The 26,362-nt window shown below is 46.7% G+C and overlaps 1 protein-coding gene across 1 annotated transcript in view; it reads right to left on the minus strand.

The window, feature by feature from the left end:
* The window catches only part of LOC135391982 (neprilysin-3-like), a 41,096-nt gene that overhangs the window by 9,634 nt on the left and 5,100 nt on the right, over positions 1-26,362 (minus strand). The window contains exons 2-13 of the mRNA XM_064622579.1: positions 22,367-22,605; positions 20,861-21,031; positions 18,416-18,526; positions 16,897-16,989; positions 12,843-13,027; positions 10,601-10,774; positions 8,385-8,462; positions 5,977-6,134; positions 4,679-4,877; positions 1,901-1,999; positions 1,406-1,483; positions 486-592 (exon numbers count right to left, since the gene is read on the minus strand). Coding sequence (XP_064478649.1) covers positions 486-592; positions 1,406-1,483; positions 1,901-1,999; positions 4,679-4,877; positions 5,977-6,134; positions 8,385-8,462; positions 10,601-10,774; positions 12,843-13,027; positions 16,897-16,989; positions 18,416-18,526; positions 20,861-20,996 — 1,418 coding nt within the window. The 5' untranslated portion in view covers positions 20,997-21,031; positions 22,367-22,605. The remainder of the gene's footprint in view (positions 1-485; positions 593-1,405; positions 1,484-1,900; positions 2,000-4,678; positions 4,878-5,976; positions 6,135-8,384; positions 8,463-10,600; positions 10,775-12,842; positions 13,028-16,896; positions 16,990-18,415; positions 18,527-20,860; positions 21,032-22,366; positions 22,606-26,362) is intronic.

The raw sequence follows: 26,362 nt of genomic DNA on the forward strand, positions 1-26,362 counted from the left end.
TATAATCGTGGCGAACTTAAGAAGGAAAATAAATCTAGTCCGTCAACTACATACGCCGTTGGAGTTAAGGACACGTAATAGGAGATATACTACAGCGCCCCCATGCGCCATCAGTAGGGCAGCACACTATCTGCTGCAGCGTAGCGTCATGCGGCCAGTCTTAACAGCCAATATGAAAGCAGAGTGAGCATGGATTAGATTGGATTGGATTAGATTAGATTAGATTAGATTAGATTAGATTAGATTGGATTGGATTGGATTGGATTGGATTGGATCGGATTGGACCGGATTACATTATCTGGCGCACAAAGAGAGCGTGACCTCTTTGCGTCCAGCCACCCTATTTGCAGCGCAGTAATATTTTGAGAGCTGACGGACTAGATTGATCTTCCTTCTTAAGTTGAAGACGACTAATGATGATTCGAACCTGGAAGTTGTCCCCCGTTTTACTTCCGTACTCGGAGCCTCGATTACTGCAAACTCACGTTCGTTCCGTGGTATAGCCGACACTCTTCAAGGTTTTCAGGAAGTGATTTCTTCGGAAGCTGTTCAGAATGGCGACCACGGGTGTGTCTTTTTGGTACTCTTCGACCTGTAAGAAGAAAGCAAAATTCCATCGAAGCAGGGTCCACGATAACAGTCGAAATGAAAGGCTTACTCGTCAACTCTTAAATACCAAACACTCAGCGACACGTTGACTATTCTTTTGCGCTGTCCAAAACTGAAAACAACTTTTTACTTGAAGTTCAACTCCGAAGTTCGCGATTTTCACCGTGATTCTTTGGGAGTAGTGCTTTCAGTGGGCACGCAAAGAAAAGAAAAAAAAAGAAAACAATTTGAAGCGAAAATAACGCTGCAAAGCTGTTTACCTCACATTGCGGTGTGTACCAAAAAAAATCGTAATTCGAGTGAGACTTGAGTATATTCGTTGAAATGCTGCCGTAAGCGCGATATAAAATTCTGCGGCAGAGACCTCTGACCACCTAGTAAGCGTCGCCTCGCCGCCGTAGCAGACCATAGAAGTGACGCGTGTTCTTCCTCCTGTTGGGCGGCCAGCCCAGTGGGCTCGTAATGGTAAAAAATATGCCCATCTGTACACCGTACTCGCAAAACACTTGTGGCACCACCGGAAGAAGAGAACAGTCTCTGTTTGAAATATCGGCGGCTCCTGTCCTGAGGCAACTCCCATTGTACTTCTCTACCGGTTCGCTGGATTTCTACCCATCTTTGTGGCCCATCTACCCTTGTTCCGACCTTGCCCTACAACTGACAAATTTCGCTTCCGTTCTCCTTTAACATTTCGAGTTCCATGTTTCCATCTTACAAGGACTCATAGCGCTGGACTTCAACCAGAAACAGAAGGACATGCCTATGAAACACTATACACTACACTGAATCTACTTACGAACTCCAATGTTGCGTCAAGCGTCTTGTTGTCCATGAACCAGTCTGGATATCCAAGCATAAGAACGGCACGGTCCAGCTGTAGTAACAGAAGCACCGTCTTAAGGTCACGTTGGTGAAGAAGTCAAGTGCAGAATGATTAACATGAGTTATAGTTGAACACTGCCGTATTGGTTCACATTCTTCACCGGCAAATACACATTACACTATTTTGAAAACTAATCGCTCAGTGCAGTGCCGACTCTACTAATGACAGGCGTTTGAGTGCTAGCTGACGAGATTCTGAAGCACATTGCAACTTTGGCAGGGATCGTTTGAGAGTTAGGATCAGAGTGTTGCTCGGTTCCGTTCGTCCGCTATAACTAATGGTGGCAAGAATTTACATTAGCCGCTGCAATTTCTGAATCGTTATAACAATGAAAAGGAATGTACCTTGTTGACAGCGGTATTGGATATGGATAAGGGAAGAAGGAAGAAAATAGCCTGGATATCATACCCTACTCGTAGCGTAGGCTTTCATCTCAGGCTTCATCCACAGCTGACCGTTCAGCATCGTCTGGAAACTGTCCAGGATGCTCATTCGTAGCTGTAGCAGCTGCAAGCAAACGGACAGGAGACACAGATGAATTCCAGCAAGTCGAAGAAACCACACAATATGCTTTTTTTTTTGTGCGCTGCGAACCAAGGGCAAATATGCTGCGCAGCGGCCCCAAGGTATTTCCATAGCAGACGACAGGGAAAGACGCAGACGGCATCTGCTAACTGCCAGAGCCGTATAGTAAAAGGGAGTCTGGCCATTAATGGGTCATGCCTATACCTGAAGCTCCACCCACTTTTTCAGCTTTCCGGCCAATGAAGTCATGAAATATGGGGCGCTATCAATCAGCCTATCCTCACTATTTGCCCCCTTATCCAACATGGGCAGCGCTATTTTGGGTGTCAAGTGGACTGGATGGGATTGAAATAGATACCTCTCGCAATCTGCGAAAGTAATGGATTGTTGGTGCAAATTTGATGAGCGCCACCTAGGGAGCGTAAGGCACGTCGGGAATTGTCGTCTGCTTCCGTCGGCTGCCGGCAGAACCACCTGCTGGGACACATTCAGTTGTCGGTATGATTTTTAAACAAATCTACATGAACGGTTGGAATATAAGAGGCAAGAATGTTTATGTCCATGAAATCCAGCAATTAAATATAAGATTGTACAGCACAGCGCCGTTTTTGTTATGATTTCGTTGTGATCGCCGTGTTCACTAGGCCTAACACCGGCGACAAAACGTATTATTTGCAGTTAGATATCGATGAATGTGCACAAGTTGAAACTGGCTTCCGAGAAACTTATATTGGGATGTACATTTGCAGCGAAAAATCAGGTTTGTTTTCGTCACCATTTTGGGTGGCAGTATGGTGTCATGGCGACCCTCTTGGTAAAAACAAACCAATCAGAGGAGCGAAACTGTGATTGACAGGTTGAGCCTCTTCTTGTGACTCCTCCCAATGGCCAGACTCCCTTTTAATATACGGCTCTGCTAACTGCGCAATACCAACGCCACCTAGATACGGAAGGTCTACTTAATTCCTCCTCTCACAGCTTCGCAAGTAGACATATAATGCCCGCCAATAGAAGAGTTCATAAAATCCCAGAGTGCCTAGCGCCGCTTTGAACTGTGGGAGTTTACTAATACGAAAGGAACGGGTGACCTCCAAACTGTTCCGATTTCTCCCCTACCGGTCCATTGTCCACGACGTGTCAAGGTCAGCGAAAGCGAAATGTGAAGGATTATTCTTGGTTCCGCCGCCCAGCAAGTGCCCAGGATGCAATGCGTGCGCAAACAGCACTGGGATTTTCTGAACTCGTCTATTGCAGAAGCCATCAAAGATCTATCGCAAAAGACAATTTTTGAAACACAGACTTTCCGAGGTTATAGTGGTTGCCCACGTTTCCATAGCTACGGCCGCTGAAAGCACGGTGCTGATTAGCTACGCCGTTGAAAGCAACGTCGTGATCGGCGCACTCTTAATTGTTACGCCACGTCGCTCAAGCGACCGGTATTTGTCTCTGGTGCCGTTGGCAGTACCTCACTTCCGTTATGCCGGCAGCGCGCGAATGGCCAACATAACGCGCGGGGATCAACATAACGTAACGTCACTAGAATGTTCCGTGGGGGGTGTCAGAGTCACTTCCTCTTCTCATTCTCTCTTCTCTACGATATCGGCTGTAAAAAAACTGAGTTCATTTAAGAAGCGCTAAAAACGGAGACAAACACAGAACACCACACTAACGCTCACTAGTGTTCATTTTAGTGCAAATTAGCGTTATTAGCGTTTATTTTAAGAAATCAGTCATTTACCAAAAGGTACAAACTATTTAGTCATTTAACTATTTAACTATTGGAAACCTTTTACCGCGTTGTGACTTCTGCTCAGAGAGATTGTACCTCGCATCGCACGGGAGACTGTACTTGGCTAAGTGGGGCATACATTTCTTTAAAGGGACGGTCGTATCCTGGAAACCCATCTTATGCAACAGATTCGACCAGGGGCAGCGCAGCGTCCTGAACTCAGATTCCAACCGACGCCCACTGCCACCTCCAATTCGTTGCTTGGGTCCCGAAAATTCGATGTAGTCTGAATGATAACATGGCAAAAAAAGAGAAAAAAAGAATATTCATTTCGGAAAAGGGTTTATGGCATTTTATTCGCAATGCGGCACCTCGCCTTCCCTCTCCACCGTGCATGCGCGCCGCGCCGTGGCTACAGACAGACCACGCCGCTATTCTATCTTAGCGAGGACTCTAATGCTAACGCATTCATAAAAGAACTTCAAATACCAACACTGCTCCCGCAGCTGCAAAGGCCGGAGGCTCCGGCGACGTGACGTCACTGGCACGTCGGAGCAATTTAAAAGAGGGCGGCACTCAGAGGAGAAAGGGTCTTCCAGACTTCCTGTAACTCTGTGAGACGCCCGCGCTGCCGCGGCATTCCTTTTCTCAAGGATGCGCCCTCATTGGTTCTTAGGGAGTGACGTTTTCTCGTTTTTCCAGAGAGGGAAGTTCTGCATACGCTCAACATTTGGAGTCTCTCTCGTTATGTATTCCATCGACTAACAGTCAAACCATGGCATCATTTGGTGTGGGATTTTCCATAGCGTGGTCAGTGGTTGAAAATCCCAACCAAATGATGCGCGGTCAGTGGTCAACGAGGAATAAAATGGGAAAGGGACACGACCGTCCCCTTTAACCAAACCCAGAACAGTGTGCGTTCTCAAACTGACCCGAGCCTGTGCTTTGTCAGAAATGGAGGACTGGACGTAGATTTTCGCTACTACTTCGTTGGCCGTTTTGTTTAGGAAGTTGAAACAGAACTTTTCTTTCGCCTCAGGGTCTTTGACATTGTCGGGATTTTCCGGTGAGGTCATGATGTTCCAGGTCTGAGAAACGGCGTACCATCCAAGGAAGTTGGCTGATGGGCCGCTGGACGAGAATGCGTACATGTTAGCAGTCGTTCGAATAAAATTAAGGAGAGGCATACACTTTTGCGATGTGCACAGTCCGGGGAGACAGGCTGGAGGGGAGTGGGGGATTTTATTTCATAACCGGGTAGTGAGTGTACAAACGATCTCTCGCCTCACGTACCAAAGGATAAACAACACTGCCTGCCGTTCAACCATTATAGGACTTATTGTTTATATTGTGTTATCTTTCACTGAAGCCCTGTGATTGGCAGAGCAAGCTATCGACACCATTCGCATGATAGTAGACAGTTTTAGGTTACCGTGTCCATATCACGTTTCGTTTTCATTTCGAGATCTAAGTTCTCATGACGACAGAAACAGATTTTTAAAGAACCGTGCTGCGTGCCATATCCTGGATAGGACGGGCTCCTTTATCTTATCGTTTTTGCTGCATGCTTCGTGTTTCCTGAATCGAAGTGCAGGTACGGGGAAGTTGGTATGTCGCAGACGCTGTGTTATGAGTACTTCTAAACTGTGAGGAGGAACAGACAGACAGCACATTACTGAACTCTCATGAGAGTTCAGTTAAGTTCAAATATATATATAAGCATAATTTTTACGCGCCCATTTTACTGCATAGTCATTTTTTCGATTTCGATCTCCATGTTGCGCATTTGTGCTCTCATTGCTTGCTCTAATCGACCCAATATGTTCCACTTTCTTTTTTCTTATTTTGTCCATTTTTTATTTTTATATGTCCAAGTATTTATGCAGTCTGCTCACGTGGACTTTGTAAAACATCCCTGTATGCTGCTCATATCCCATCCACTTTCCGCCCGCACATTCCAGGCGGCGCCGTTTTTTTTCTTACAGCGGTGATAAACTTTTATGCGTAGGTTCCCGTGGTGCTATCTATCGTCCGACCTGAGTTTTCGGCGCAGAGACACGGTAACTTCGGAGGAATGAGCCCACAAATGCTGTCGCATTATAATAGACCCAAGTTTGCCGACGTTATTCCTTGGAATTAGAGCTATCCTCTAGTGTCGACCTCTGTATGACGTTGAGAACGCTCAGCAAATGCGTCATGCATCTCTGCGTCCTGCACTGGTGACACTTACTTGCGGAAACTCCCAAGGACTTGAACGCCGGTGGCGAAATGGTTAAAGTTCCGAACTGTAACCAACGTCTGGTCGGTGATGCCGTCAAATTTTATATATTTTTCATCTCGGGCAGTGATTTTCTTGTGCAACGCTTGAAAGAAGATAAGCCAGGGAAACTGGAACGTAGGATTGCACGCATTATAATCAGAAACAGGACAATCACGTTAGAAGCTGCTCTGTCCTGAGCAATGCGAGATACATAAGTCTGGTATGATTGGCAGTGGCGTCACTCAGTGATGGCCAGTAGTTTACTACATGCAGTTAAACTACCTGATTGTAGTAGTAGTATAGTAGTAGTTATCAACTACTTCCAGAAATGCAGTGGTAACTACTAGTTAAACTACTATTTCCAGTAGTTAACTCCAGTAGTTAGGTTACTGCAGGCGCGAAACTATAACTTCCGATTTTGCCGCAAGCTTTACGGCACGATTGTGCTTGCGACTTTTACCCTCAGCTACTTCTTTGATGAGAACGGAGGTGCAGAGCAATTGTGTCGTGAAAACGGGGGCGGAGCCCATTGGCGCCACTATGCACGGCACAGAATGGGCTCCGCCTCCCGTTTTCAACAAATCAGGGACGAGAACGTTGTCATTCGGGATGATGGTTGGCTAGGAGCATGCTATGCGGTGTGACCAGCTCCGGTGGCGCAGCGGTAACGCGTGCGCTTGAAGACTGGGAGGTCCGCGGTTCGAATCCGCGGGCCGGCTGTGCCGTCTGGGGTTTTTCCTGGGTTTCCCTCAGATGTGTAATAGGCGTATGCCGGCACAGTTCCCCTGAAGTCGGCCCATGGACGCAGCTATCCTCCCCCCGAGCGGATTCCGCTCGGTCTTCCACTTCACCCTTTCCTCTCCTCCTCTCCACCACCTTACCCTTCCCGAGAAACATGCCGCCTAATCAGGCAGGCAGACCTCTCGGTTCCTCCCAACGACACTCCTCCTCCTCCTCCTGCTATGCGGTGAAGTTCATTTTTAAGAGTATATTCATTTATTATATTCTATATATTTAAGAGCTAGGTCCTGTGCGCCCTCTGCAAGCACGAGACTTTTTTTTTCTTCTGAGAGTGGTATGATGTTATTTATCGTGCATTGCCTGGTATGGAAAGGGGTTTATTATTGCAAGTGACGGGAAAGTGTTCCCACACACAGGGTGACTCGAACCCTAGTAACGCCACCGACGGCATCACGGAGAACTATACTCTGCGTTACTATTTGTTCGCAGTTATGCGCCACTTTACCTTTAACCACTTTACCGATAACCAATCAAGTATATCCACTGCGTACACACTCTGGGGACAGTCATAAAAATTTTATCAATTCAGGTAATTCATGAGGAACGAAATTACATACATTTTTAATATCGGTAAATATCAACACGTGCAACATCATCCGTAATTATTGAAAATACTAATCAAAGCGCGGACGTTTTATAGATGTATATCGATATTCCGCAGGGAATAATCGATATCTACTAATGTTTTATAAGGAGCAATATTGGAGGGACTGGCCTCGGACAGTATCACACTCTTAAAAATGAACTTCACCTCATGGCACCCTTCTAGCCAACCATCATCTCAAATGATATCGTTATCTGCCCTGATTTGATGAAAACGGGAGGCGTACGCCTTTTTTGTGACAATTATGAAAGCACTAGCGTCACAAAAAAGCGTACGCCTCCCATTTTCAACAAATCAGGGCAGATAACGATATCATTCGAGATGATGGTTGGCTAGGAGCGTGCTATGCGGTGAAGTTCATTTTTAAGAGTGCAGAATGGAGAAATAAATATATCATGTTTTTGTGTACACTAAAGTGAATCAATTTCTTCTTGCAACATGCAAGGTGACGTTACCTTGAGAGCAATGCAAAAGGAACAGTATTCATTCGTTGCATCGTTCGTAATCTACAGGCGAACGAAACCGCAATTTATGCTTTTTCTGTTCTGTCGATCTCCAGAAGAGCAGCAATAAGGAGCAGTCTGTCATTGGTCTTCTCAAATGACTTGTCCAATCATAGTGGGGGGAGTGGGTTAGGTGAACCAATGAAAATGCAACATATAAATGCCTTTCTTTTGCACTGCTGTCGAACTAAAAACCGCTTTGATTTCGGGAGGGCGCATTTTTTTTATTCTTGTGCTTCTTTGAGATCAAGAACTTTGAGAACCATTTCGTCAAGTGTTCATATTTTACTGGTTCCCACTAAACCAAGCTGGCACGAGCTGGGGCACGTGTACAGAATACAGCTTGAAAGGAACCTGGAGGAAAGACTAAATTTTTACATCATTGGACATAGCCTTGCTCCGGTCGGTAATTACCAGAAACTAAATTAGTGACACGAAACGACAACTTGGAGAGTTAAAATCGAGCTTACCTGAGGTATTTCAGTCATGAGTTGACTGATAGTAGTCGTTTTATCGAAGTCCTGGCTATCTGTTTTAACCTGTGTAATCTACATAAAGATAATAATTCTAAATAAAAGACGGAGAAATATTTACAACATTGAAAAATAAAAATAAAAGAGGCGCACACTTATCTACATTGCGGGCCACTTTTTTTCGTCCAGCTATACAGGGTGTCCCAGAAAACGTGTCATTGAATTATAATAAAAAACTACACCACTTAGAGTCGTGCGGTCAACGGCATTTGTTCTTACTAGGCTTTTGCCACCTCCTCATAAGAATGTCGTGTAACGTAAGTTTAATTATGTAAATTTTTGTGAGCTTAAGTCGGAAATTTGCCTAGTAAAGGTCACTTTTTTACCCCACCAATGTGAAGAGCGTGCCGAATTCACTCAAATTCATGATAATTCACAGTGATATTCACAAGCTATCCCATCGGAAAAAATAGCCGAATATCATGCTTTTCGGAGCACCGGACCATAGCGCGTGATGACTTTTTGAGCGCAATCGCTCTCAGTGCGATGAAAGGAGGTTCCGAAGCCAGCCCACCCACAGAGTGATAGTAGAAAAAGTAACAGTTCCTAAATTGGGAGAGGGAAAGCATTATCCCATCGAAAGTCGGACGTGATAAGCCGTGCCTGTTTTATCTCCCTCTGCGACGTCGGGGAGGGCTGGGTTTCCAACCTCCTTTCGTCGGACTGACAAAGATTGCGCTGAAAAATTCATCGTGCGCTATTCTGTGCGACCTCCGTAACGCATGATGTTCGGCTATTTTTTCCGATGAGATAGCTTCTGAATCTTCCTGTCAATTGTCATTAATTTGACTAAATTAGACACGCTCTTCACATTGGTGGGGTGAAAAAGTGACCTTTACTAGGCAAATTTCCGACTTAAGCTCGCAAAAATTTACATAATTAAACTTACGTTACACGACATTCACACGAGGAGGTGGCAAAAACCCAGTAAGAACAAATGCCATTGACCGCATAACTCTAGGTGGTGTAGTTTTTTTATTATAATTCAATGACACGTTTTCTGGGACACCCTGTATATCAGGCCGCCTCCTTTCCAATTTTTGCCTTCGTCTAGAGCCCGGGAAATGAAACGTTCCTAATTCGTCCCCACGTTTTTCCCAGGATTGAACCTTGCCGCGACGTCAACTAGGGGACACGAATATGGAGGCACCTCATATTCTCTGGTGCTAAAAGTGAATGCAAAAAAAGCGTCGCGCAGACCATAGCCAAGACAAGCCAGATGGAAACATCCGCAGTGATATATCCAGACCCCTTCTACACCCCCGTAACAGACGCTGGCCCCCTCCAGATCTGCAGGAGACCCCCTACAATTTTGAGAGATTGCGCAATATTTTTGTCGAAAGCCATGTAGATAAACCCAATTGCAGAGCCCAACACCCTCCCAACGACTGCACTCTTAAAAATGAGTTTCACCACATAGCACGCTCCTAGCCAACCATCATTCCGAATGACAACATTCTCGTCCCTGATTTGTTGAAAACGTGGGGCGGAGCCTATTTTGTGACACTTATGCTGTTCATAATTGTCACAAAAAAGGCGTACGCCTCCCGTTTTCAGCAAATCAGGGAAGATAACGATATCATTCGGGATGATGGTTGGCTAGGAGCGTGCTATGTGGTGAAGTTCATTTTTAAGAGTGTCGGTTAATTCTGGGTAAACCACTGAACATTCGTAAAATGGCGTGATTGCGATAGCCCGGAAATAACCGCTTAGAGGGAGACTTCGCAAGAATTCGTAAAAAATTAGGTGAGCATCATACCGAACACCGACCCCTCACTTTTATACCCAATATAGTGTACGCCTTCGTTTTCTGCGAGTAATTAATTCGTAAATATTGACTATACCAAACCGAAACCAAAATGCAAAGCGCCCGGCGGATCGCCCGGAGGAAGACACCGTGACGTCACCCAGCATTGTCGTCTGCTACGAAGCTTGCATTCTCCCATGCCGGATGACGTCAGCAGTGTTGCTTTCAGCGCCCACTTGCTTCACAGAGACGAAGCGCTCACTTCGTAATGATTCGTTCGAATAAAATCTGCACACTTTGGCAACGTGATATTTCGTGTGTACGTTCCTGACACCTCAAGGGTTGCTGCTACGTCACAACCTTTGTGGTGATTTTGCTGCGGAGTCCCACCTTAACGAAATATTACCGCAATGAGATTCTTTTCAAACTTGTATATGTCCTCGGCGGCTGTATTCAGATCACTTTCATTGATGCTGGATTGGGGGCCTCTGAAAATCTGCATTCCACGGACAATACGTTTCTTGTAGTCATCCACCTTGTCGTCGCTCGGGAACAGTGTTGTGTCCATTTTAAGTTCGATCTGTAGAAAAGGGAAGAAGCGATAAAGTACAATGTCCCCTTCACCCCTCCCAAAAAAGAAAAAGAAAAAGAAAAAAGGAAGAAAAGATTAACCTATGTTTGAAAGTATGCCGTGGCAGTTGGACAATACACTTGATGGCCAGGAAAAGGGCATAAAGGAAGTAGAATCACTACATGAGTGCGCACGCGGAAGCATAGACCTTTTTTTGTGGGCCAGGTGGCGCGAGTGAGCTGCGACCTCAGCGCCCCAGGCTATGCAACGCGCGGTAGTTTAGCAGACGACGTGGCACTTTCAAGTACATGGTCTCGAGCTGTGCGAACGTGGCAAGATGCACCGCTTTTTTTCTGCAGATTTCCTGCAGGTTTTTGTAGCTCTCCTTGACGCATACCGCTGGACGCACCACGCAAAACCCGCTGGTGAAACTCCCTACTGTTTCGATCCGTGGCCGCTTGGGTCCAAAGTGGCGCTGCGCAAACTTTGCTGCAACAGCCCTGTCTGAAGTGCCACAAAGGAATAATAGCTCGTGTCTTCTGGATCTTATCGAATTTATGCGCATTACAATTCATACGTCTGGCAACATTGCCATATTAGTGGGGGGGGGCAGAGGAGTTAGTATGCGTCCTGGGCCGACTTCAGGGGGAACTGTGCCAACATTCGTCTAGAAGCTCTGCCGGAAAACCCTGGGAAAACCTCAGACAGCACAGCCAGTGCCGAGTTTCGAACCCGCATCACCTCCCAGTCTCGGCGTGTAAGGTATATAACCATTATAACCTGATTGGACAGTTTCCGTCTCATCACCACAGCTGCCGGCAGACTTCCAATGTTTCAAGAGCACGCTGTCATTGGGAGAACGGCGCCAGAGTTTAACCTATTCTTCGAGAATCCGAAACTATGGACTTTTGCGGCTGCCTTGGAATATTCCTAGAAGCACGTAAAGTTCACTGACAGAACATGATTTTACGCACGGAAATGGATAAAAAAAAATAAAAAAATAAATATCATCGTTCAGCTCGGAGTGGCACTTGAGGTTCTCCATATATTAGGCTGAGTACAAATGTGGAACCACTATAGTCTCTGGATTAGACAACGCACTAAACGACTATAGGGAGCGTACACCAGAAAGCTATCTCTATATAGAGTTGGTGCACAGAACGCGAAACCACTACAGACACTTGACAGCATAGCGGTCCAGGGGATGTAGAGGATTAGAAACGTTGTTACACATTTCGTCTAACATTATCCTAGGGACACGCAAAGCTTAGTTTCGGATTCAGATAAAGTATCATAGGGCTGTTGAATATGTCTCTTAGCAATAGCACTGTCCCCTGGGGGTTTTCCCCCCTCGCACCCCCAACCACCCCACAAAATTCTGGGAAACCCCTAAATACTGCTAAAAAGGCCAAAAACACCGCAAAAGAACAAAAGAAGAAGAAAAGAAGAAGGAAAGAAGGAAAGAGAGAGAGAGAAACTCCTGGGAATATCTCAGCTCTCACCGTTCTCCGCCCCACGTCGGAAGGCAGCGAGGCGTGCTGGTTAAGAGACGGAAAGCGGGCTTGGAGTAGCAATGTTGCCAAACCGATGGTAGATCGCCTATAAACTGTGTAGTTATACTCCTCTAAGCTAGAACTTAATTTTGCTTCTACGTCTCACCAAAAAATAAAAAAAATAAAAAAAAATAAAATAAAGACGACAGAATGTTATGCAGGGCACGTAGCATCAATTAGAGGCAGGACTACGAGTAGTACTAGTACACATGCTATTGTGTAGTGGCACGAAACACAGGGATGGCTAGGACAATTAACCAATACTGTTATAACTGAAACGTCTCCCACATACACACTTTCCCAGACCACGTCAGGGTCTCACGCGTTTAAGTCTTGGCTTCGAGCACGGCTTCAGAACTCCGGAAGAATCGCACGACTATTCTTTCAAACGAAAATGAGAAAATATGGCCTCGTTCTAAGAAGCGGACATCTCGGGAGCTTTATTACAGAACGTTTGCATAGCGCTATTATATAATGGCACTGCGATGTGTTCCTCACAAGACATCATCCCTGCGAATACTTACGTTCAACACTCCTCGATGTGGGAAGAGGTTCAGTACATTGATCAGTCCCATAGCATTGGCCATCAGGAGAAGTACATTACCCAACCCGGGTGCACTATCTAATGGAGGCCACGAGGGCCAATCAGGCAAGCCGATCTGTTCCAACATGTTCTTCACTTCGTTTATTGCTGCTGCTTGAGTAGCCCCTGTAACACAGGTACAAAAAGCTATATAGAACATGCATGTGCCACAGCCGGCAATAGCCTATGGGACTACCGACGCGTCATGTGTTAGTTAAGCAAGTGGCTAAGACGCTGGCAATGCGTTGCCAGTAGTGATCTTTGTGATAAACACTGTCTATGGCCCGTCAAACATTGCCTTTTCTTTTGGAAACAACAGTGGCGAACGACAGAGACCACTCACTAACGCCAAATTTCACTGCGAAACGGGAACCAATAGTCCTCTACCCGAGAAACGTCATCATGACGTTGGTAGACAGACTTAAACCGAAACAAATCGGAAGGGGAGGGTTAGGTTCCACGAATGGGCACTTATTCGCTTGCTCCTATTGAAAGAAAAGTAGGACCGAAGGTCGCGTCCCTATCAGGAACCATCGTTATCCCCTCAAGACCGTGGCTTTCGGGCGCGACCTTGTTCGCTCCTAGCTTCGAGCGTAGTCGAGCTCTACCAAATTGGTGGCGCTGTCGAACACTATGACGTCATTTGTTTACAAACAGGGAGAGGTCTATTTCCATGGTACACAAGTATATATCCGCACAACACCGAATATCCTCAGGATGTACGAATAACGTCCTAAATGCTTCGTACCTCTGATGGATATCTGAGGGAGATTCCTCGGATGTACGAATTCGTTAGGACATTATGCGTACATCCTGAGGAGATTCGGCGTTACAAGTAAAGAGAAAACGGTTGAGCGTGTTAAACAGTTTAATTTACGAAAAACGAGACTTTCGTGCAATAGACTGCACTTCTTCAGCCAACCTAAAGAAGTGCAGCCTATACTGCACGAGAGCCAGCCCTGCACCATCCGCGGATGGAAGCGGATATCCGCGGATATCCGCAATATACTTGCGGATTCGGATGAAAATTTAGCACTTCCTGCGGTGTGCGGATCGGATTCGGATGGCTCGAGGTCGGATGCGGATCGGATGCGGATACGAAGGCAGCGGATAGGTAGCGGATCGGATGCGGATATACCGCGTGCTGTCATTTTTCCACCCGCAATTTATCTGTATTGCGCGCCGACAGCCGACGGCGAGCGCATGCTCTGGTTCATCTTTGACCATGCACGGCGCCAAGACGGGAGAGGTGGCATTCAGGCGTCTCGAACCGCGCGAGCGCCGACGAGGTAGCGTTCCACGCGTTCCAGAAGTCTCTCCATATCGCGTTTGTTGAAAGGTTTACCTTTGCTTGTCGTCATGACAGTCCTTCCGTGACAGCATGGAGGCATCCGAAATTATACCAACATGCTTCCGGCGGTCTTTACGCGTCTTTCGAAACGTGCGGATTTTTGCGGATCGGATGCGGATGGTGCGTTTTGCTCAGCGGATCGGATGCGGATGTAAACTGTTGTGTATGGTGCGGATGCGGGTCGGATGCAGATAACGTGTGCGCGGATGCGGGTCGGATGCGGATGCCAAAAACCTCATCCGCGCAGGGCTCTACCTCGTTTTTCGTAAATTGAACTGTCCAACGCTCTCAACCGTTTTCTCTTTACTTGTGAATCGTTATAGCCGGAAACTTGCACATGATTTTTTTCACGTTCTACGATTCGGTGTTGTTGGGGTAGTGGTTCTTCCACTGCACATCTCAGAGCTACGCTTCTTAGGTTCGCTATTACACGTCGTGGCCATATTACTTCTTTACGTCGAAAGAAGAGGCCCTGCACATTCTAACCCTCGTACAGCGACAGGTGAAGACGGCGCGTGGTATCTTTACGTGCCTATTGCACTCGAGTCCTTTACTGCATCTGCTACGACATATAACAGCTTGCTATGGAGCGCTAGGAGACAGCGCGATATTTTCCTCCTCGCCGTGCTCCAAACCGCTAAAAATAGCGCTTGCTGGGGCGCTAATATTAGCCGTATACATTGGTGTTGGCCAATGAGGAGCTCGTTTAGCGATGACGCCGCGGAAGTCGTGGAGTTCTTTTGCTTCCGCATTTCACGGCACGGAGACAGCATTCAAGCCGGCGAGTCTGAAGACCAAAATGTCTGGCAATTTTTCGTTCAGACAGTTGATCGAACTTGTTCGTCCGCATGCTGTCGAACTGCAGAGGGGCTATGATCGGAGAGATCGGAAACGAACACCGAACTTCCGCTAAAATTATAGTGCCAGCGCCGTTCTGTAAGTGAGAGCCGTTCGATAACAGTGAGCGCTGTCTTCGCGCGCTGTTTTGTAGCGCTATACTAGCGCGCTGCTATATGTCGGCCTTTACAGTTATGGTGACTGTTATCTGCTATAGCCCTACATGTGATTATCTGCTCATCCCTCCTAGTGATGAACGATGAAAGAAGCGTTGTGTTCCGGTTGTGTTCCAGCCTTAGAGCATGAATTGTCATCATGTTCAATAGCCTTCTTAGTGTTCGATTGACTTTTCACTTTGATTACGAAGTATACAACTGCTGAACGTACCAATTCCACCTTCGTACAAACTCGTATGTCTGTCGCCAACTCTCAAGGAGGTCGCTGACGACGAAAGCGCTGTCTCATCGTAGTCATAAGTCATGGACTACATATCTGTTCACGTGACCATTCACGCTATTATATATATATATATATATATATATATTATATATATATTTATATAGATGTTCGGCTCTTTCAAATCAGAAGAGCGTGAATGAGCGAGCGGGGAGTTTGAATGAAACCACGATAGTATATTTTACAATTCTGACAGCACATTCTCCACGATAACTGTCGCTACCACTTCTGCTATTCAATTGAATTCAACTGAATTCAATTGCCTTTATTTCCCATTCGTAAAGATTCGCGCCCTTCAGAAGCAGTAGAACGCAAGTTGATAGTAGCAGTCAGGTACGGAAGGATAGCACCACTTCGTCCACGCGTACAGAAGGTGCGCTGGACTGAAAGGCCGCGTAGATAGGACGTCTTCCAGTCAGTTCCATGGTCATGCAGTAGGTGGCGCTGCTCTTGCGTTCCTTCTGTGGGGGCCTCATTACGTCAAGCGGTAGGCAACCACGGCCGTTTACCTCTTATGCACAGACTCTTTATCGTGCGCGCTTGCGAACCCTAGTGTCGTGGGTGCTTATATTGGGGAGCTGACACGGTCGGAGGGGTGGTACCGAAGGCGCGTAGGACGGCAGGGGTCCCGGGAAGTCGTAAGGTAAGGCAATAAACTCCAGCAGAAATAGTTTTCGCCGCAGAATTCTTTCTTCTACATTTCACTTTTTTCTCAACAGACGACTTTAAAAAGATGCGCGCGCCACCAAGCGCGCGGCGCAAAGCAGCATGGGAACTTTGAGGAACACTGCTCTGTCGTCTGCTTCGGTTATGGTTTACCCTGACTGACGCTGCTGCTGAACACACGGGGAATGTTGTTGTTGTTGTTGTTCTACTTCCGCCTCTGGCCGTCTCATAATGCTTTAAGGTGCTCTAAGTTTCCATGAGTGCCACAGGTGGCGCTCGCTTTTCTAAAAAGGTCTATTCGAATTTTTCTGTAGAGCTACTTGAAGTGCACAGCTCTCGCCGCAGCAGAGTAGATTACTTCCGGCGTTTTATGTCGCAAAAAATGAAGAGAACGTACGTAAATTCAACGTCACGATTTTTTCTTTTTTTTTTGTGTGGCTATCGTTCGATCTTCAGAGAGTGCCGCTAAAGAGCAAAGGGTTGCCTCACTGTTTCCGCTTCGACCCGGTCGGAAATTGGCCGCGGGACGCCTGTGCTGAAGAGGTCTCTCTCTGTATACTCTTTGCTGGTCCACACAAGCAGGCCAATGCCATCTATAGTCTCAATCTGCGCTTAGCACATACCTCACCTAGAAGCTCTATGGCCCCACCCCGACAAATGCGGGAAGTCTTTGATTCGTACTTACCAGCCTGAACACACTGTTTGTAGGCTCTGTAGACCTTCCCAACCGCAGAAAGATCACGTTCAAGCTTTTTGAAGGAGGGATCTTGGAAGACGTCTGCACAAACGAGGGAAGTCAGGAAAATTAACAAGCAGTACTATTTGGTTGCACTATCGAGTGTCTCATATCCAATAGTCAATCAATCATATGTACTCTTGCTGTTTATAGGGCTTCGCCTATGCTCGCGTACACAGGGTGCTTCAGTTAAATCCCCGGGCTAGATAATTCGCGAACAAAGCGCAGAACTTTCTTTTTTTTACGAGTATCTGTCCGATACCACCTACAGGTTAGCGCACCGCGTGAATGAGTGGGACGTACACATTATTTAAATAAAAAAATTCGAATCAGAATGAAAAGATGGCTAAGAAGCAAGCGAGCTGATGAAGTTGATGGCCTCGGGACGCCTGTGCCGAAGAGGTTTCTCCGTTTACTCTTTGCTGGTTCACACAAGCAGTCCAATGTCTCTTCGTGTTCCCTAGGATTATGCTTCAAATGAGTTTCTTGAAAAAGGTAACTCCTAAAGCAGGGCGCCGTCAGAACGGAACAACGTCCAGTTCGACGTCCAATGAGGAGGCCCTTCAGCGATGACGTCGCGGAAGCCGTGGAGTCGTTTTGCGTCCGCATTTCACGGCACGGCGACCGCATTGGAACCGACGAGCCTGTCATTCAAAAGGTCTGGTAACTCTTTTGTTAAGTCAGTTGATGGAACTTGTTCGCCCGGATGCTATCGAACACCGGAGGCGTCATGAGGGGAGAGACCCGGAAGCGACCACCGAAGTTCCGCTGTATTATAGCGCTTGCGCCGCATTGTTAGTGTGAACCGTCCGATAACAGTGAGCGCTGTTTTTTTTTTCAATAAATGTGTATTTCGCTTGTCAAAAATGTGTTAGCTATTTTGGAATAACGGACGTCAGGCATGAAAACCAGTAGAAGTCCATTGTAGCCAGGACCGGCCGAAAGGCGAGCCAAACGGAGTGGCTCCTGGGGGCTTAATCGCTTCATCGTCGTTACAGTCGTTAGGAGCTAACGAGTGGCGGGAAATTTAAAAAGGTGGGCACGTGATAAAACACGTGCACAGCGCTCTTCGCGCGATACGTGAAGGCCGTGGTATACGTGACGCGCAATGTGTCACGTGCCCACCTTTTTGAATTTCCCGCCACTCGTTAGCTTGTAACGGCCGTAACGACGATGAAGCGATTAAGCCCCCCGATTGGCTGGCTGCTAGGCATCACGACGCATTTTCATTGGTAGCGCGCCCAGTGTGGGCTGAAATATCTCAAACTATGGGCTCTATTGAGAGCTGTTGGCGTCTGGTGCAATTCCGTCGTAACGCGGGGGCGCCGAAACATAGCTTTTCGATATGCATATTTAGCAGACGTAAATCAATGTTTACAACGCTATATTTTCGAAGGTTTGGAAATGGTTTCCCAACCGCGTTAAGCGCACAGAACGGGTGTGCGTATACGATCACAAAGTCACATACCAAAGGCTGTGGTTTTCTTAGCCGTCTTGGTAACTTTTTTGGCGCAAAGGTAGCTGTAGAAATTGTCGCAAGGGTTCAAGTCCAGGTTTCTCATTCTGCTTATCAGTCCCCCTGCGGAACAAATAACGTCAGGATAATCAATTTAGCGGTTGCTTGACTCGCTGCTTGCAAAGGCTGAGAGCCGCACAGAATGAAAACTGGTCATAAACAGGAGTAGGAAGAACGGTGAAAGACGAATGTCACTGGAAAGGTTAGCCAGCTGTAGGACTCAAACCCTTCGTCTTCTGGATTGCCGGTCCAGGGCTCTACCAATTGAGCTAAGCTAATCGTTAATTTCTTAGGCAATTTGAGGCCTTCTATGTATTTTCCCCTTCTATGTTGTTCCAGCCTCAGAACATCAGTTCTTTCATGTTCAGGAGTAGGAAGCCTAGAAAAATGCGCCACCATTTTTGCGGAACACCGCTTCTCCGGGGGGGATGTGGCGCGAGTAACAGGATGGGGCACTGCCTGTGGCGATTAAATGCACCGATCGTCATCAGTAACGTAAAGTTGTTGTTTTGTGGCACGTAGTCTTGAAGGGCAAAAGAGATCCATCTCTATACCTGTGGATTAGACTTATGACCTTGTCACAGACATCTGGAATAGACCTATGGCTCAAGACCTACGCGCAAGACCTGTGACCAAGACCTATGACTCTGTGACTAAGGTACTGTCCGTCCAAACACAATGAATTCCGCGGAGAATGTACACTTGTCTGCTTCCACAACATTAGGGCTACACCTCACTAATGATGTAATGATGGCCCTTGCATGATGCAGACTTCATGTAGCATAATAACACAGAGCAAGCGCTTGCACTCGTCAATTCCGACCTACTCCTACGCGCCTATTGCGCCCTGCAATAAAGTTCACATCAGAGACGTCCATGGGGCGGGTTCCTGGCAGCGCGTGAGCTGTAGCATCAAAGTTCCGCTCATTGCGAAAGCACGCGCTCGGCTAGGATGCTCTGGTGCACGCGAACTGCCAAGCCCCCGCCACAAGGACAGCGGGCATTTGTTGCGGACTCTCTCCTACCGAGTTCCTGCCAAATTAGATTTTTCGCACCGCGCACACATGCGACGCTGACTGCAGGCGCTGTTACAAGCGCATAGAAAGACAGCTGAAAGCAGGTGTATAGAGTTTTTTTTCGTGCGAAACAAATGAGTGAACTCCGCAGCAAAATTAAGTGAAGGCCATTGGATGGACACCGTCTTGGAAAGTTGTAGTGGCTACGGTTTAACGTACCTCCACTGTCCTAAGGCTAATTCACACATACGGCAACGGCGGACGGCGACGACCGTGGATGGCACGGCAAATTGCACCGTTTCTGCGCCTTTGTGACGCCTGCACGGCACGGCAAAAAGTAGATGAGACATGTTCCATTTTTACCAGCTCCCGCGGCATAGTGCTTAAGATGACCGCTTTCCACGCTGAAACTGGGAGGTGACACGGGTTCGAATCCTGTCACCGGCTGTGCTGTCGGAGGTTTTCCCTGGGTTTTCCGAAGACTTTCCAGTCGAATGTCGGCACAGTTTCCCCCTGAAGTCGGCCCAGGACGCCTACCTAACCCCCGCTGTCTCCCACTCCTTCCTGCTGTCCTCTCTCCATCTGTCCACGTCTGTACGCCGCTCCTAGCCACAGTTGCTTCGCGGCGCTAACACGGAGATAAAAAAAAGTTCAACTCTTTCTGGGCTGTAACCGTGCCCACGCTCCGTCGACCAATGGGCGCCGCGTATGAAACCTGCCGGCGCGCACAGTCTCTTTAGCCATGGGAGAGAAGCAGCCGCGAGAAGGAGAAAAAAAAAACGCGCGTTCTGGAAAGCACGTGAACATACGGCGGGGGGGGAAAGGGACAGCGTGAACCAGGTCCCACAAACTCACCTCGGAAAAGCGTGCAACAAAGAAGGCCGCCACTAGATACCCCACTGTTGCCGTTCCGGATCACTTCAGCGCGCTAAGTTTAGCGGCAAAATGTTTTTGTTGTTTCTGCGAATGAATCTTGTCTTTATATGTCCAAATAAAACGCGTATAACAACTTTCTCTGTCGTGTTTCACTTTTTGGTCCCGTTTTTAAACGTGTTGAGCGATCGGAAGGATCTAGTGCACGGCTGCGTGCATCACATAGCGTACCTGTCGTACCTGGCGCCGCAGGCGCTGCAGTCGTCCATTTCTCCTTTGGTGACTTGGCCTGGCTTGCATTGTGCTTCAACTGGATCTTTAGCGTGCTACAATCCACGCAAGCCAACGTCTGGTAACAATGGGGTATCTAAGGGCGGCCTCCGGCATTGCACGCATCGGGATAGGAACAAATACATGGGAAAATGGCGACCTTGGGGGACCTGGCGTGAACAACGGCGCCGCATGTGTGAACTATAGCCAATAACCGAGACCATGTAGTTGTACTTGCCCGCTACCACGCATTCAAATCTCTCGCACGCTATCCTCTTCTTGGTCGGAGTCGGCGTCTCCGGTTCGGTCTCGGCCTCGGTAGCTTCAGTGGTATCGGTACTTGGGGTCGTCTTGGGTGTCCGCCTAGTTCGCATTGTTGGACTAGTTTCCTGTGGGGTAGCTGGCGTCCCTGTAAAGAGCGTAGTATAGAGCATCCCTGTAGGTCGTTCGTCTCCAAACCGACACAGAATAACAACAGCAAAGAACATGCACAATAATCGTGTTGGACTCGACGCGAAAAAAAGACGTTCGCAAACACTGCCGGAGGGGAAGGAATGGGAAAGAGAACAGCGCATGAATATTGGCCGGGGTGGCGTAGGTCTGAAACATAACAAGGGCATGACAATTACTTCACATTTTGCGCAACCATACTGGAGGAAGAGTGGCGTGAAAGCACCTTAATCTTGCTTGTGGGTCTAGCAAGTGGCATTTGCTTACCAGGGTGGCGCAATACCTAGAATAACACAAGGAAGAAAATGAATTACCTTTCTCCTGCTGCACGTTCAGGCGTAACAGTAATTATGACTTATTGTGAACAAATTACGAGTCACAGTTATAAAAACTGTCGCAGCAGGCCCTCATGGAAGGAAGCCGGTCTCTTGTGCGCTTGACGCTGTGAGGACACCGGGAACGTTATTGCAGGATCCATAAACGGTTCATCGTTGGACGCCTGGCGGAAGTACCAGTCCTGGGGTTGGTTTTTGGCATTGTTTGAGCAAGTTCCTTCTGAGGCCTGACGTTGCGAGGATACAAGGATTATCATTAGATTCCCTGACTACATATATTTCCTCCAGGGTACCTTTCCGCTCGTTGATATTCCGGAGGGTACCCTTAATTTCATCATTGTTCCGGAGGGCACTTAAGCAATTGGACGCCTTATCGGAGTCCTTCGCCATGTCCTCTTCTTCTTCCTCAAAGCGCGGAGCCGACGTGGCGTCCCTAGCGTTCGTCTTCCAGTTTTGTCGTCGCAAAGTCAGAAAAGCCATTGAGGCTCTGTAACTGAAATATCTTCCGCGCGGTTGAGCAACAATATTTGAGCCCGTTCACTGTTCTTCTCTGTTGGTGTTTCAACATAACGGTTCGGTGTCGCTATACTTTTGTAGGAGGTAACCCTTGCTCTAATTGTCACATGATGCATGCATCTTACTTTATATCTAAAAACGTCTACAAAGACATCTACTTAGGCACGTTGTACAGCCCTCCGCAACCACCCCTGACTTCTTATGGGCACGTCCCTAAAGCAACCGAGACTCCTGCGCCCATGGTTCTCTCGAGTCGTGCACGCGTGCGAGGTGAAGGCAACTATGTTCCTAAACGACAGGAACTGAACGGATATGTGACACATTCGAGTTCCCTTCCGAGCGATTTAAATCAGTCAAAGTCATAAGCTAAAGTCAACGAATTCGATTGGAGAACACTTCGTCGGATCAAACGGGCAAAAAAAAACAAACGGACAATGCATTACCTGAAAGTATCCGTAAACTTGTACTTGTCCAGCGACGTGCAGTCACCACTGTTCCATACTACTGGTATGTTGTTTGTAGACGTGAGCGCCGGGTTGGCACAGCTTGTGGAGATACCAGTGGTGGCAGTGATGAATGATGTGTTGTGTATGGCAGATATGATGGATGCATTGAATATGGTGTCGGTGTTCTTTTTCTTTTTTTTCGTCCACCAGGGTAATCTCAGTTTCGCTATCCGAACCTGCGCAGATAGAGCAGTAGAAGGTACTTATAAGAACCAGCGTTTCATAAAATATAATGGATAAGAGATTTGAACTTAACGCAACGTATTATTTCGCAACTAGTTTCACAATGAACACACAGTGAGCGCGTCTTGCAAATGCCGATAATGCTACACGGGCGAAATAAGAGGAGATGAAGGCAGATAGGTGTTGGAAGTGACACCACAGCTCTGAACCACAAGCATACATGCATGCAAGCGCTTTACAGGAAAACGCGCGCAAGATCTTAGTCCTGCCAGTCCAAGAGGTGGTATTTGCTTACCTCGATCGTACGATAACCTAGTATAACGTGAGAAACAGCTATCAGCTTTGTTCTGCACCACGCCTATCTGTAACACTAATCATTATCATGGGATTTATCGTAATAAACTCATGAGACGTATATCGTTGCTGTAGCTTCCGTTCACGAGGAATATCCCTTGGACTGACGCTGTCTCCCCTTGGTGCTGCGAAACCACGGGGCATAGTCTATAGTCTATAGTATACCCCTGGGCATAGTCTGCGAATCCTACCATTGTATTAATGGTAGGATTCGCAGACTATGCCGAGGGGTACCTATGTGTTGTCGACGTCTTATCGAGGTAGGGACTCTTGTCATAGGCCGAAGATTTAATTTTTGGAAATCTTTTACGGTTCATATCTTGAGACGAGTCGAGCAACTCAGAAGGCACTAGGCCCTTTCGTTGGTATAACGTCGGTTGTAAAGCACGCCGGCAATACAGCCTGAAGTAAAACGAGGAGTTGTTTTCGGGGAACGACACATTAAAAACACAAGAGATTCCAACTCACAACAGGACCATCTCACATAATCAGGATCGTTTTGCAAAGACGGGCACAATGGCGAAAATGACTCCCTTGGTACCAGGCATAGATTCCGAAGTCTATCAAGCCTGAGGCAGGGCACGTTCTTCTTCCTCTTCTTCTGTTGCAGTCTATAGTCACGATGTTTGTTTGTTTGTTGTTGACATTGCTGACGGTTCTTCGTCACAATTTGCTTTGTTTCCTTTATATAATCGCATGTGTGCTAAATGCGTATTTTATTTTCTGTCCGCGGCCACACTGCAGGCAACGGCAGGATTCAGAGGAAGACATGGTAATTAAAAGTTGGGCAGCAAAATCCGTGGCTAATTCTCATGCAAAGTGTTATTTGTTTTTGTTAGCTGGTAAAAAAAAAAATAAGGCGATACGTTCTACCGTGAATGTGGAAATATTCTGGAGTGAAGCCTTTACGGTGCCATGTGGAACGTACCGATGAGATAAAGAGGAATCCGGTGAAACTTCTGTTAGTTCCGTGCTAAAATATTTTCATCATCTTCTTCCTCTTATCTCTCTTTTTTTTGTGTGTGTGGAATGAGTAACGATTTCACTCGTGAGCTTAGTTTAGGTTTTATCGCAGGTCTCATTGCTTGACATTTTAAAGTACGACTGCCCTATACCCCTATCCTTTTTAAACATTTTCATCTGCACAACACCTGGTTGGTAGGACGTTTATTTTTTTATTTTTGGATCGGCTGCACCCTGCGGATCACGGTTCAGTAAAAAGAACAAGCAACAACAACAACAAAAAAGAAACAGCGATTAACGTCCAATTACACATAGTAGCTGCTTAGAATTGCTGCTAATTTCACGTTCCAGGTATCACGGAGTGGGAGAGCAACCGGAGCTCTGTAACGAAAGCCTCCCGACTACACCGCGGTCGTTATGTAGACCAGCTGTATAGAGATAGAGCTCCCGTCAACCTTAATAATAACACTGTAAAAAAAAATTGGGTCTCATTTCTGAGCGTGATAACAGCCACCCTTTTGGGGCACTGGGGGATTGTTGAGTGAACAAAATCCATGCCTTAAACTAACAGAATAATCTTCTTGGTCAATTAAGATTTCCGCATGGTTCCAAGGGCTGCTGCAATCGCGCAACAGGGAACGAGACCACATTTTTTCCCCAGTGTTAATATTAAGGTTGACGGGAGCTGTACCAATAAGTGGGCTGCTCCCCGCTATCATGGCAACCATAACGATAGCCCATTAAGTCATTCGCGATATTCTGAACAGTTACAATGGCAGCAGAAGAACATGGGCGAAGCGCAGTCTCATGGTCAAAGTGCCTGCTGCCACTGTAAACTTTTTCACACCTTTAAGGGAGTGCGCCATGCACATTAAACCTAGTTGCCTAACATTGTACCTCCAAGACGATATTTTACAAAATTCAGAAAGCATTACAAAGGATCAGGTGTCGGTGCAAATCTTGCTAACATTATGTCTTCGATATCGGAGATATGTGCTAATGCATATATGCATCGCTACAGATAATCGAGCACGTGCAAGTGTGTACAATACTGTTCAACAATGTTGAGTGTTTTAAAGCCTGAATTTTTGAAGGACAGACAACATGCGAGCAAAGAAAATTAGTGCAAAACGATACTCCATTATGATGCCACCAAAATGACACCAAAACGGGCGTGCGCCATGCACATTATTACACCTTCAAAGGTGTGAAAACGGTTACAGTGATGCTGCTACACGGTGGAACTTGGCATTCCTGACAAAATTCACGCTCGTGAGCATGCCCATTCATGCACTAACTCATGCACAATGTGACGAATGAACTGACCGTGGATAAGCAAACGGTGAATTGAGGAAGAAGTGAGCGAGCGTGAATTAGCAAACGGTGAATTGAGCAAGAAGTGAGCGAGCATGAATAGGCAAACGGTGAATTGAGCAAGAAGTGAGCGAACATGAATAGGCAAACGGTGAATTGAGCAAGAAGTGAGCGAACATGAATAGGCAAACGGTGAATTGAGCTGGAGATGAGTGAGCTGTAATCACGACTACCGGACTCTGGTCTCACCTGAGTTGCATCGAGGTTTCTGTTTCTTTTTCTTAAAAAAAAAGACAGTGCTCCTACGCGAATGATACCAACTGAATGCCATAGCAGTCATGTAACGTATAGGAAGTAGAATTTTATGTATTTGTTGCTATTTAATTATTTCATGAGATAAGACTAACTAAACAGGTTCTAAAATACCGATTTAAGGCAGAGGCACTATGTTCACATAATCCCCTCCACACTCTAACAAAGCAGCCGTTCACTCCGGCCGTAGAAGCCCGTACGGACCCTTTCTTCCCTCCGGGCTGTTGACCCACAATTCGCATGAACCTTTAAGCACGTCACACCTAACCCTTTAAATAGCATGCCAATGATGAGGACGGTGCCCAGAAGAAGAAGAACAGTCTCTGTTCGAAATATCGGCGGCTTCTGTCCTGAGGCAACTCCCTTCCTACATCTCTACCGGTTCGCTGGATTTCTACCCATCTACGATTTAAGGCAGAGGTGTCCCGTTCTAGACAGTATTGACAAATAGTCGGTCGAGTTGACTTTAACATGATGTGACCTTGTGTGACCGTTTTCCTTTTCCTGCCTGAAAAGAAAGCACGCGTGCCACGCGTGTTGTTCGTGAGGGTTTTTTTTTTTTTAGAGATGCGACGAATCCAGAACTTTCCGAATCCTTTGTTAAATAAAGAGTTTAAAAATCACACCTACTGAAAATCACTAAAAATCATTTCTACCGGGGGAAAAAGGACTTCTACTGAAAAGTGTTTTGAAGCTGAATTTGATATCTTTGAAAAAAATGGCTAGGAAGCAAGCGAGCTGGTGAAGATGATGCATAATGTCAAACCCCGAGACTAGGGAACACGAAAGGACAGACACAAACACGAA

The sequence above is a fragment of the Ornithodoros turicata genome, chromosome 4, assembly GCF_037126465.1.
Source record: "Ornithodoros turicata isolate Travis chromosome 4, ASM3712646v1, whole genome shotgun sequence".
NCBI lineage: Eukaryota > Metazoa > Arthropoda > Arachnida > Ixodida > Argasidae > Ornithodoros > Ornithodoros turicata.